The sequence below is a fragment of the Belonocnema kinseyi genome, chromosome 6, assembly GCF_010883055.1.
Source record: "Belonocnema kinseyi isolate 2016_QV_RU_SX_M_011 chromosome 6, B_treatae_v1, whole genome shotgun sequence".
NCBI lineage: Eukaryota > Metazoa > Arthropoda > Insecta > Hymenoptera > Cynipidae > Belonocnema > Belonocnema kinseyi.
In genome coordinates this window covers 71,783,898-71,797,461 of record NC_046662.1, presented here as the reverse complement: position 1 = coordinate 71,797,461, position 13,564 = coordinate 71,783,898, and the positions used below count along the sequence as shown (strand labels likewise).

General features: G+C 32.6%; 1 protein-coding gene across 4 annotated transcripts in view; it reads right to left on the bottom strand.

Annotated features, from left to right (window-relative positions):
- Positions 1-7,683, bottom strand: part of LOC117174496 (fibrosin-1-like protein) — a 43,604-nt gene extending 35,921 nt beyond the window's left edge. For all 4 annotated transcript variants that reach the window (XM_033363659.1, XM_033363662.1, XM_033363661.1 and 1 more), the window contains exon 1: positions 6,431-7,683. In XM_033363659.1, coding sequence (XP_033219550.1) covers positions 6,431-6,790 — 360 coding nt within the window. In that variant the 5' untranslated portion in view covers positions 6,791-7,683. The remainder of the gene's footprint in view (positions 1-6,430) is intronic.
- Positions 7,684-13,564: the final 5,881 nt, after the last annotated feature.

The window sequence follows — 13,564 nt, the reverse complement described above, 5'->3', positions numbered from 1 at the left end:
AAAAGGGAAAAGGATATAACAACCACAACAGGGTTCTATTAGGATCACGAAAAATAAAATGTGAACATTATTTTGCAATATCTGAATAAGCAGGGCCAAACACACAAAAAGAAATTGTAATAGGAATTTGATATAATAGTTTTTAACATACAATGTAGAAAATTTCGCATTGTAGTCTGTGCAAAAATGTGGAGGGTAATGCAAATACCGAGCGCGGAGCGCGAGATAAATATATTATCGAGCGCGAAGCGCGAGAATGAACAGTCGCGCGCGCTAGACGTGCTCAAACTAGCGATCGAAGCGAGGCGCGCGCGCTACGAGAATGTGCCCGCGAAGCGGGCAGATTTTTTCGTGTTTGTAATACGAATATTAAGTGGAAGCTTGTGCGTCGCGGTTTTAATTGGCGATCAGGTCGAATTGTTTTGAGGCACGAGGACTTGCACGGTTGTTAAGAGGTGCTGTAAACGAAGTGGCGAAATGCCGTTTCGGGTTACTATACGTTCCTGCGATCTCGGGTAAGATCAACACAGGGACAACGAAGCAATTGTGTGGTAGGGGTGGAGCCGCAACACAAAAGAAGGTTCTCTCGAGAAAAAGCGTGGAAATGGTTGTACAGGGGTCGCTCGGGTTCTGAAGCTATTTATTTCGACGAATTTGCGGTTACAATGCTCCTGTGTACAGTAGTACAGCTGGCAAAAAAAAATTCAAGGCGGAAACATCGCCTGATTGGTGATCTTTTCAAGTTCCTTCCGAAAAGAGACAGAAACCTTTTCTTTTGCAGGATGTCTGGTCATTGACTTTGAATCTTACAATTCGCTACCGGTTGTCGAATGATACATTACGAAATTTCAGTAATATTCAAATCCCCTTGTGATATCTGAAAAAAACTCGAGTGGCACAAAAAGCATGAGCAAACTCTAAGACTACTGTTATCAGTAAGATTCATGACCTTCCCACTTTGATTATTTCTTCAATGAACCATAAAACAATAAACTTTCGTTTATACAGTTTAATAATCATTTAGTTGACAATCACTCTATTCAAATCGTCAGGTTTTTTTACTATTTTGTTTGGCCTCAATGAGAAATTAAATGACAATCAGGAAATTAGATCATTATAACAAAAAGCAATGGTCAAATAAAACTATAGTTGAATAATTTATTACTGTACTTTACCAGTATAGATCGATGCGTTCTCATAAGTAGCTTAAGGCGATAATTTTAAAAGTAATCATACTTTCAATAGGCAATAATTTATGAGATGAAATAGAAAGATTTTTCAATCTGTTAATTGAATTTCCGCAAGAGCAAAAGTGAAAGTTGGATATAAATTATTTGTCAAATAAATTTTACGTGAAACAGTAGATAATTATTAAGCAGGTCTGTGTTTTCAATGACAAAAAATTGATTGATTAAACAGGATTATTAACAGAGGAATGTGTGTTTTATTAACTGCAAATCTAGATAAAATAAATACCTAATTAATTAAAACAATTTATAGATTCGATAAATTAAAATGTTCAAATTGCCTCAAATATTAAATAAGCACTCCGAGTGAAATTGTTGACAATTATAATCAAACAAAGGATACCTCCATTACGCTTTTATTCATTCGTACAAATCAATAGTTAATATTTAAACCCCAGCTACTGTTTGGCACTATAACATTCTCTACAATATTGATTGGTCCATTTACTACTCTGTTATGAACCAATGAACATGCCTTTTTTGTTACTAAAATTTAAGGAAATAGTTTCTCAGTTCATTCTTTTTGTGATAAAACCGTCTCAAAAAATTGCGGAGTGTTCACTAAAACAGAAACTCGTTATCGCAAATAGAGGTAAAGCAAACCTGGCGAGTTAGTCTCCAACAAATACTTGAAACTTGGAGAGTAGCTACTGCCTTTTTTCATCGATGCGAGAGAAGAGGCTAACTTTCTCTATCTGAGAAACTTTTTTTGTACATCTCGAGATTTCGCTTTGTTTTTAACGGCATATGAAAAAAATCTGACAAACAGACATGATAGTTAAAAAAAAATACAATGAAACGTGAATTTGTGGCATTCTGATGTCGATAAAGTTTCAAGATACAACAGTCACACTTTTTAACCAATTTCTCAAGAGTGCAGTTCAATTCTCTTTTTCGTAATGATTATCGATTGGGGAACAATCGACTCACCTGCCGAAACCGGCCTTACATGCAATTGGTCTTGAAATGACAAACGTGCAAGATATATCTGCAAGAAACAGCATTCCCTGACAAAAAAAAATTGTTTTTGCCTTCATTAAGAATGTAAGTCTCGTTTCGAGTCTTTTAAGGGATGAATTCAGATATGGAAACTGGTATAAATTCAGGTGGCAAATTCTGTTTTTACACACTTTTATACTCGGTTTTATAAGCAGTTCATTCTGTAAGTATAGTTTCATGTGCTTATAATGAAACATAGACGTTATTCTGAGTGAGAAATAAAGCTTATAAATTATTTAAGTATTAAGAAATAAAAATGATTAAATTGTTGCAAAGTTTGTACAAGAATTTAACACTAATTCAGTTTTTATCAAAAAGACAACAACAAAGATTATCAAAATTTATGGAGTTGTAAAATCTATTTAGGTTGCGACACTAAAGTTTATAGAGGAATTATACTAAACAGTGCCAAGGCTAAGGTTATAAACTCGAAAAATGTAATTGAATCTATAGATTACAGAAGTCTCAACAAATTATGCCTGAAGCACGCCCTCAACTCAAGATGTCGAAGTAAAACAGTATTCTCAAATGATGGTTTATATTTACATAAGCGAAAATTAAATTTATATCTAAAACAAACCACTCTCGGCTTAATAATAAGATTTAGAAACAGAAGCAGAATAATTTTTGATAAAGAATAGATTAATTTAATCATTTATAAGGAAAAAATAAGACAGAAGACGTCAACATGATAAAGTTGTATTGGAAGAAGAATCGCGCTGATGAAGAAAAAAATGCAGAATGATGTAATCGAAAAGAAAAGTACTTTTACAAAGTCATTTAATGCAACTTCCATGAAAACAGCAAAAGTATCGATACGGTCCATTTCACATAAAACCGCAATAAAAAGATTGCTACTCAATTAGAATCTCAAGTCATCTGGGTTTTCTCTGTAATTACTTTTTATACTTATAAATACATCGTTTTATTAATCTTGTTCACTCGTAATTGTAGATAAAAGATTAATAAAAACGAACAGTTATTATCGATCATGAAAAAGACGTGAAACTATAAACTGGTAATAAAAATGGATATTAATTAGTGTATTTGCTTGCAAGAATGTGAAGAGTTTCAACTCGAAGAGCAAACTATAGTGGACAATTATTCAAGATAAACCAAAATCTTAATAGGAGTAGTTCTTAACAGAAATCTTCTAATCAGAACTGCGGATTTATAATATAGAATGAAAATTTTCTTACAATTTGTGGAAATACATTAATTTTGTTCTAGGGTTCAGTTTAAATACGTGAAAAAATGACAGAATCCATTAAAAATTTGTATCGTACAAGCAAATTATACGAAATTAGCTTTCGATTCAATGAACTAGTACATTGATGATAAATTCAGCTTCAATAGATGTTGCGCAAATTACAATTATTTTGATAATGTCGCAATATTTTCTCACGGTCTGTTCTTCTATCGGTAGGCAAAAACTTCCAGCTCAATCCTACTCAAAGCAGATATTAGATCGAAAACCCAATTGCCTCGATTACATTGGTTTCATGAGGGGAAACCAGTGGAAATAATGAGAGCAACGATTAATCCATAGAAAAATAACACCGCAAAAAAAATCAGTCGATTCATCAATGATCATGAGATTTCATCATGTAATGAAGGATCTTCGTTCTAATTATACACTGCATATTGTTGCAAAGTGGTTTAAGGATTTTTCTAAACCATATTAAATGAAGTTTGACGCTGCTCTGCTACTTTGTAAACATATAGATTCCATTGTAATGTTTTTCTTGCTAGTTTGCATACTTAATTTCTTTCTTCATACAATGTTTATTTTTTTGCAAAGTTCTTTCAAATAGAATTTTGAGTGCAGCAACGAAGCCTTTTAATGATATATTGCATTGTAAGTTCAAGCTTGCCACTTAAAATTAAATGTTGTCGTTTATGATCTTTGACTGCCGTTTACATATTTCTTTCTCGGATATGGCATATGCATAAACATATGAGTGTGTGCTAAGGAGTTCCACAGTATCCTGTTACATGCTTGAAGAGAAGTGATTTCCAAAGAGTGATAGCATGTGCTCTGTTTCTTAACCGGGCATGTTTTAATGTTGTACTCTTTATGATTACAGTGCAAGCATGTTTCCGCATTTCTTTTATTGTGTTATCAAAAGAAGACAAATGCAGAGATGATTGGAATTTAGCCTTTCAAAGCTCTTTTCTCTCTTTGTCTCTTTTCAGTGTTGTAATGTCAATAGTCTCCCTCTCAGAAGATATTTTGTTTCTGAATTCAAAATTTTTATAAATAAGAAATTTAGTTTTTTTTTAGCAGGAATCAAGGACGATTCACGTTTACTGGAACTGAAATATCTCTAACGAGGCACATGTTTTTTTGGAATTAAATTTATCAAATGTCCGGTCACTTTATCTGAGTTAAAATTGTATACTTTACATTGATGAATCATTTCTTAAAAGGCTATTTCAGTTTTGTGTGTAGAATCCAGTTCTATCACCTTCTTTGTTCATTTAAATTTTTACACGGATTTTTAGAACCGTTCTAGTTTCATAACAAATTCCTTTCTCTTAGGACTTGATATATCAGAATTTCTGCCTCCGCTGCTAGGAAGGAAAGTCTGGTATTTTTAATTTTGTTTAAGAGTATTCAATATACACCCAAATAAAATTGTTGGTCAAAATCTGTGAATCATTTACTGAAGTAGGAGTTCATTGAATTGTAGAATTTAAAGAATTCAAGGCAACTAATAGAATCAATCCCTCACTATGGCAGAATTCAGAATCGAAATATGTGAATACGGAAATTTACAGCTTCGAAAAAGAATGTGACTTGCCGATAACTGCATTTGATTACTATTGAGTAAAGGATTGCCAGAATTTGATGTCATTGCTTTCTGATTCACTGAATCTCATACATTCTTAAAATAGGTCAGTACAGACTGATTGCATTCTAACATCGATTTTTGCTTCAGAGATATTGCATTTTCCTTTCACCACAGGGGAGATGAAGTCAATGATGAAGGATGTTGAAAATCAGCTGATTCAATGCAGAAAAATCATCTAATAGGGTGAACAAGAGTTAAACATAAACCCTCACTTTTTCTTTTGTAAATATTCGATGTCTAATTCAATGCTGCGTTTATTGTTACTACCACAAAACTGATACCTGCAGGTTTAAGAAACTCGCTTCTAATATTTATCTAAATTTAATCAAACATTACCCTCAAAATAAAAAAAAAACTAAACATATTTAAATGACCGAAACGTATTTTTGAGTGCCAATATCTGGATTTCATATGATGAACGTAATTTTTTATAAAAAACTGTTTTGGTTTTCAGATTTGCTTGTATCAATACAATAATTGAGAGCATGTTCAAAGTAACAGCCTCCTTCATTCAGCCTGTCATTGTGTATCATAGGAGTCATCCGTTTTGTGCGAGTATGCCAGCACAATATGTGACTATGTAAATTTTTATTATCAAGCATGTACTGAAAGTATAAAATCGAATAAAGAACAAATTGTTTGATGTTTCTGACTATCTTTCGTTAATTTTGCTTCTGTCAAGAAACTTCTGGCTATTATATATTTGACTGGCATTTAACATTGCATCACATTCGAAGAGTCTTTTAATAAGTTTCTGGTGAGCAAATATTTTTCTTTGTTTATTATTTTTCAGCTGACATGGTTTGTATACTATCTGATTCCTTGGTATTTCTGATAAGATCTTATCTCGTTTTCCTTTGTTTATTAAATCAATTTTATGCATGGCAAGTTGATCAACTCTGACTTGTAACTTAATAGATTAAACTTTTTTGTGCTGATTTTTTATTTTTAGGGATCATTCGATTCAAGCTTACGTAAAGAATTTCAGTTCTCAGTGGATAATTGACCAATTTATATGAAAAGTAGCAGTAACAAGTCTCCAATCAATACCAGTTCCAAAACAGTGGCTGTGATTTGCTTCCACGACTCCACCATACTCTGAAAGTACAAAAACTCGGTGCTCGATAAGCGAATCGCTCTTTCTCGTCGGAGATTCGCTCAATCGGAAAATTCTCCCACTCCCTAAAGGAGATCAGTAAAAATACGAAGGGATTTGGCTCTGTTGGATGGAGCAACAACCGTAAGCGTAAGGTGAATAGAAAAGAAAGGAAAGTCTGAAATAAAGAAAAAAGAAAGACAAGAAGAAGACTGAGGACGAAGGGCACTCACCTCTAACTCCTCATAGGTGCGGAAGGCGAGGATAGCGAAACCGTCGATAATGTCCTCCTCGAAAGGAGGCTCCTTCTGCGAGGCACCTTGGAGAGAGGACTTTTTGCGGGGTCTTGGCGGTCGAGGGGGCCTGGGGGGTCTCGGATGGTTGTCACGCGGATGACTACCCCTGGAGAGTCCTAGACCGAGGCCACCGGGGTCCTCGTCCTCGCCACTGTCCTCTTCATCGGGTCGTTGCCTCTGCTGTTGCTGCTGTTGTTGCTGCTTGGCGCTGGCAAGGCTTTCCCTTTGCGCCAGCATGCGCTGGGCTCTTTCGCGTCGCCGATTTCGTTGATTCCTCTGCTTCGCCTCGATCTCCATCCTCCGATTAAGGTAGAGTATTTTACAAGGGTGAAAGAGAAGAAAAGAGCTATGCACTGGCTCTCGTTGAACACTCAAACAGAGGCGCGATCGCACATCTTTCACTTAAAGGGCCTCTGCCGCGGAGGAGCAGTCCTGGCCCCTATGATCCTATTTTGATAATAACAAATCAGCACCACAATCGGGAAGAATGCACTACTCGTGAACACATCGATCGCATCGCACTGGCCTTGTCCGCGCGGAAAAAAAACTTACAGGAGATCCTGCTGTATTCACGCACTCACTGGTTTTTAACACTTGAGAAACTTGGCGACTTTTGCTTCCTCTTGGGTACTACTTACTGGTCGCGCTTCTTTCTTCTCGTGACTACCTTCTATTATTATTTTTATTTTATACTAGAAATCGCACACACTGCACTCGCGGCACGTACGCACGTAAAAAAACGCACGCACGCACTCGTCAATGAAATTCACCGATTTCGAGGCTTCATCCTGGCGCGACCTCGACCGACCTCCTCTCGTCTCGGTCGATCGGATAAGATGGACTGGACCCAGGACGATCCAGCGGTTACCACGACGAGCTAGATGCACCCGAGGGCACCGTAGACCGAGGATTGTTTGGAATGGCGGATCGAATGGACACGCACGGTTGCCGCATCGTGAGGTAAAAATGGCCGCCTAGCCGAGCGCCGAACAACACTGGGGTCCGATCACGGGCCAGTTAGTGCTGATTTCCTCTGCGGCGACGAGCTCATTTCAAATTAGAACCGAATTCTCAGCACCAAGAGAACGCGGCCGATTGTCGTGTAGCACACGCCCCAATTAGACGCGTAGGACACGATTTTTCCCTGGACCGACGTTCTGCATTGTGTCAACTGCTCCCACGGCTGAGAACATGGCTCATCAGACCACCAGACAGAACACGAACGGGTAGCACACGGTCGTGCTGTCAAAAGCCCCCTCCCTCTTCTGGAGCTTGCTCAGACTGAATCAGACCGAATGAGACTAGCGGCTGGCTGATAATGGATAGGATGACCCCAAGAGGCCGAATGCATTTTACCTGCAAGTCGGGCTTAGAAGTTTCTATGATTATGTAGAGATGGCGCTAGGAGTACAAGAATTGACAAGCGAGGAGACGGCTGTATCCATTATCAAACGGAAATCTCAGAGTGGATGTACAAGCTCATCTCTGGCTTAAATGACCGATTAATGATTATTTATGAAAAATAACTTTGTGAAAACGTTCATTAATCACAATATTAAGTAAAATAATTTTTTTTCACTTTATGAGGTTTTCTTTGGGGACCCATAAAAGTACTTAACAGTTATCTACCCTCAAAATTTATGAGTGATTCGACGAATTGTAAATAAACATACAAAAATACGAAATTATTTTTAATATATTATCGTGTTTAAATATTATATTAACAAATAACTGACTATTTCTCATGTTAAATCAATTGGGAAACTTTCTGGTCCTTGCGCAACCCCTAAATATTAACCGATTTCGCTCCAATTTTGACATTTTTTGAGAATTTGAACAAAACTCGGGTGGGAAGGGGGGGGGGTGAGAGCAAAGAAATTCAAAAGGTGAAGAATAAGGGCCACCTTAGTGAAATATGTAAATTTTAAAAACAATTTGTTCTTATTTTTAGCAATTTTCTCTAGAATTTGGTTAGAAAGTCGCGGTTTTTTTTCTAAAATTGTGAACTAATTATCAACTGCTGAGTTAGAACGAAGCAATAATCAATTAAATTTGACAAAAATAATTGTTTAAACTATTTTTTTATATATTATAATAATAATCTCTTGGAATTATGCTAGAAAGTTGTATTTATTCTAAAATTTTAAACTTTTTGTCCACTCTTTAAGTAGAATTATGAGGTAAGAATTAATTCAAGTTGACAAACATAATTGTTCAAACAACTTATTTTTATTTTTAATCAAATTCTGCTTAAATAATGTTAGAAAGTTCAGTTTTTCTGAAATGATCAACTTTTTGTCCACTTTTCACTTAGCGTGAGAATACACAATGAAATTTAGAAAAAATTATTGTTTAAATAAAATATTATTGTTTATAACTATCTTCTCCTATATTGATGCTAGATAGTTTTTTCTGAAATTTTTACATTTTGTCCACTTTTTATTTAAGTGGGGTAATATTAATGCAAGTTAAAAACGTAACAGTTTAAACAGATTATTATTGTTTAAGACATTCTTCTTCTATATTAATGCTAGATAGTTAAGGCTGTTTCCGAAATTTGTAAATTTAGTCCACTTTCTGCTTAGCGAGGTAATAATTAGTTCAATGTAACAAACGTAATTATTTACACAATTTATTATTTTTTATAACTATCTTATCTTAGGTAATTATGAGACAGTTGCGGTTTTTTGGAGGTTTTTAACTTTGCTTTTGCTTATTAATTATGCAAAAAATAATAATTAAACATAAGGGTAAATAATTTTTAGAGAATCTCTTTCTTATTTGTGAATATATTTTTCTGAAATAATATAAACACAAATTTGAATTATTCTTCGGATTTTTCATATGGATCATATTAAATGTAAATTTTTCTTCAAGTTGTTACTGATAGCTTGTTTGTTTAAAGTAACATTAATATTTTTTAAATATTATTTGGTCCTAACTAAAAAGTAAAAAAAAATCTGAAAATTTCAGAAAAATCCGCAAGTATCTGGCATTACTATAAGAGAAGATAGCTATGAACAATAATAACTTGTTTGAATAATTACGTCTGTAAAATTTCATTAATTGTTACCTAACTTTAAACGAAAATTTGCAGAAGGTGGAAAATTGCAGAAAAACAGCAAATATCTAGCATTACTATAGGACAAGATAATTATAAACAATAATAATTTGTTCAAGCAATAATGTTTGTTCATTTGAGTGAACTATTTTATAACTACAATTGAAAAGTGGACAAAAAGTATAAAATTTAAGAAAAAACTTCATCTTTCTAGAATTATTCTAAGAGGATATTGTTAAAAATAATAATAAATGGTCTGAACAATTATTTTTTGTATTTAATTAATTATTATCTTTCTCTAACTGAAACATCGAAAAATAGCTGAAAAATCCGGGAAAAAACCGCGACTTTCCAACTCTATTCTAAGAGAATATTACTATAAACAATAACAAATTGTTTAAACAATTTGTTTTAGCATCTAATTCTCAATACAAAATAATAATTGATGTATTAGATACAAATTGTATTTAAAAACGTAATGAAATTACAATTAGCGTCAAAAACTCGCAAACCCCATTTGTCACTTATGAGGTTTTATTTTGAGATCCTGTAAAACGTACTTATCTAGAAAGGTGTGACTATTATGAATAAAATTGACAAAAAAGTCTTTACCACAGAACTATTACGTTTTTGGTTTAAAATTCAAATACTTATTTGAAAGTGGAATTATTTGGTTAGAAATTCATTTTTAGGCGGAGGATTCGTTTTTTTAATTTAAAAACCCTTTTTTTTTTGTTGGAAATTCGTCAAATTTTCCCACTTAAGTATTTTCCTGCTTAATTAGTAGATTAATATTGATTGGTTGATTAATTGAATAGTTTATAATTAAATAAAATACTTAATTACTTAATTGGGTTAATTGGTTGCAATTTTTTTTTAAATATTCCATTTTTGTTTTGAAATTCATCCTTTTTAGTTGAAAATTCATGTATTTTATTTCAAATTCATTTATTTTGTTACAAATTTAACTATTTTGTTCAATATTTGTTTGTTTTTTTTGTAAAAAATTAATTGTTTTTTTCTTTGAACTGAAAATATAACTTTTCTGTTTTTTATTTTAAATTTATCTTTTTTTAGTTGAAAAATAATGTATTTTGTTGGGATTTTTTTTCGAAAATTAATCTTTATGTTTTAAAATTCGTTTTTTTCGTCGAAAATCCATCCATTTAATTAAATATTAATTTTTTTATTAAAGATTCAACATTAATAAATCATTTTTTTGGTTAAAAATATAACTATTTTGTTGCAATTTTTTTTTTTTAATTAATTTTTTCAACTGAAAATTGAATTAACTCGTGTTTGGTTGAAATATCTTCTTTTATGGTAGAATTCATCTTAGTAAAAAAAAATCTTTTTGGTTGACAATTTTTTTTTGGTTGGAAATTTAATTATTTTTTTTTAAATTAGATTTTTATGGTTAAAATTCGTTTTTTTACTGTAAGTATAACCATATCATTTTTGGTCGAAAATGATTTTTTTGGACTACATAGTCGTTTCTTTGGTTAAAGTTACCTTACTTCACTTAAGAATTAATTTTTTTTCTTATAAATTTAATTATTTTGTTGAAAATTCGTTTATTATGTGAAAAATTGTTTTTCTCTGGTAAAATATTAATCTTATTGGTTGATAATGAGAAATTGGTTCAGGGAAAAGTCAGGGAAAGTTAGAGAATTTCAAAATTGGTATTTTTTTATTACCGCTTCTTTTATAAAAGGGTTCCTTAAGTTAAATTCTATTAGTCGTGGGGGAAATTATTGATTGAAGGTGCGTTGAGAAGTGGGATTATGTCCTGATTTTCCGATCAAGACATCTGTTCATCCTGTAAATAGTAAAGAAAACAAAAAGAATAAATAAGTGCAACTTGAGGGTTTGACTACTAGGACTCGCAAAATTTGGTTTTGAACAAAATTAGTTTTTAGATTTGGTGCAACACATATTTCCCATAAAAAAATACGTTTTTGTAAATTTTTTACAGAATCGCCTAGATTACGCATACTGAGTTGTCTCTCAACATTTATATTTAAAATTCGACATAGAATACAAACAAAAAATGGCATTTTCAATTTCATCCCGATAAGCCTGTTTTATAGGATCCCAAAATAACCAATTGGATTTTGCGAGGCTTTGGTGCTAATTCTTATTTTTTTGTGGTTTGTTTAATTACAAATTATTTTTAATACATATGATATTACTTTCTACTGGCAATCAAATATTTCAAAAAATTCTTTAAGCAATGTATTATTGTTTAAAGTAATTTTTCCGTAACATATTTAGATAGTCATAGTTTTTCCTGAATTTTTCAAATTGTTTTCAAATTTCAAATCAGAAATCGAAAATAATTAATTAAAATTAACAAAAATAATTGCTTAAGTAATTTATTATTATTTATAACAATATTCTTTTTAAATAATGCTAGAAAGTTGTGGCTTTTTTAAAAAATTTCCAACATTTTTCCAACTATTCACTCACAGTGAAGTAACCAGTAATTAAAGTTAACGAACCGAACTGTGCAATATATTTCAAGATTTCAAATGATATCAAAAGATTTCATAAAGATTTCTAAGATTTCAAATATAGTCTATAAAATGTCTTATTATTTATTTAGTTAGTTTATTAATTTACACTTCAATTAAATAGAGGTTAATAATTGACACCAAGGTTTAATTCCACAAAGGAGCGATTGTGGCAGTTACCCCCCTCCCAGATATTAAGGAAACCAACAATAAATTTTAACAATTTGTTATTATTAAAAAGGTTTAATATTATTTCGAGAATGTAAACAGCTTGAAAGCTATAAAAACCTCACCTACTTCAACAGCCCCCCATCCGAGTACAACTGAGTCAAACACGTTGCTTAACTTCGGTGATCAAACGAGAAGCCTTAAACAATTATAGGTATTTAAGCGGACACATAGGTCTGTTAAAAATGTTATTTTATAATATAATACTAGTTGTAAAATATGATAGTAACTTGAATCCAAAAATAACCTTTTGATTTCTAAATAAATAAATTCTAATGCTTCTATGATTATTCGCAAGCTCGAACTTTATTTTTATTAAAAAAAGAAACAATATTAATTACATCATTAAAAATATTCACTCTAAATGTGAAGTGGGGAAAACTAATCCACCAAATTAACTTCAGTGAAAAAAAATTAATCTTTATTTAACAGAAATTTTGAGTCCTAAATTACTTACAATAATTAAAGTGGGACGATGGTCGTGGGGGCTAAAGCGTAGGCTTTGGACCCCCACTCCTTCGGCTTGCGGGTTCGATTCCCGCCTCGCACTCTGGAAGAGTCTCGGTGGCTCATGCGGTGAACACTAGCCTAGCAAGGGAGTTAGTTGTTCATCTCCAGAGAGTCGTGGGACCGGTACCTCTAGAGAAAAAGATTTTCTCTAAGTACTTAGGGCTGTTGCTCTTGGTGGTTCGGAACCCACCTTAAACTGTAGGTCCCCCTTCCACCACCAAGTAAGTGTGTGGAGGGTGTGTAAAGAAATAGAGAAGGTGTAAGAAAAATGTAAACCCTTAGGGGACACATGAGAAGCTTCCACTACTTACAATAATTAGTAAAAATGTTAGTAAAAGAAAATATAGTGACACTCGCGCTTTTTAAATTCAGATTTGTGGAGTTAGCCCCTAAACTTCTAATTTGAAAACATAAACTAATATTTTTTTAAACAAGTACTAGTTGTGAAATTTCAACCACAAAAGTTGGATTCACAAACAAATGTAATAGTTAATCTTTAAACCAAGGAAATATTTTTTATTTAATTCAAAAACAGTTGAATTGAACCAAAAAAGACGAATTTTCAACAAAATTCTTCAATCCTCAACAAAGATTTTTCAGGCTATCAAGAAAAAAATGCATCTAAAATGTAGAATTTTTAAGTCAAAAAGTATTCATTTTTAACCAAGAAAATTAATTTGCTACAACCAAATGCAAACTCTAAACAAAATACATACAGTTTAACCAAATAGTTGCATTTTCAACATACAGATTATTTTC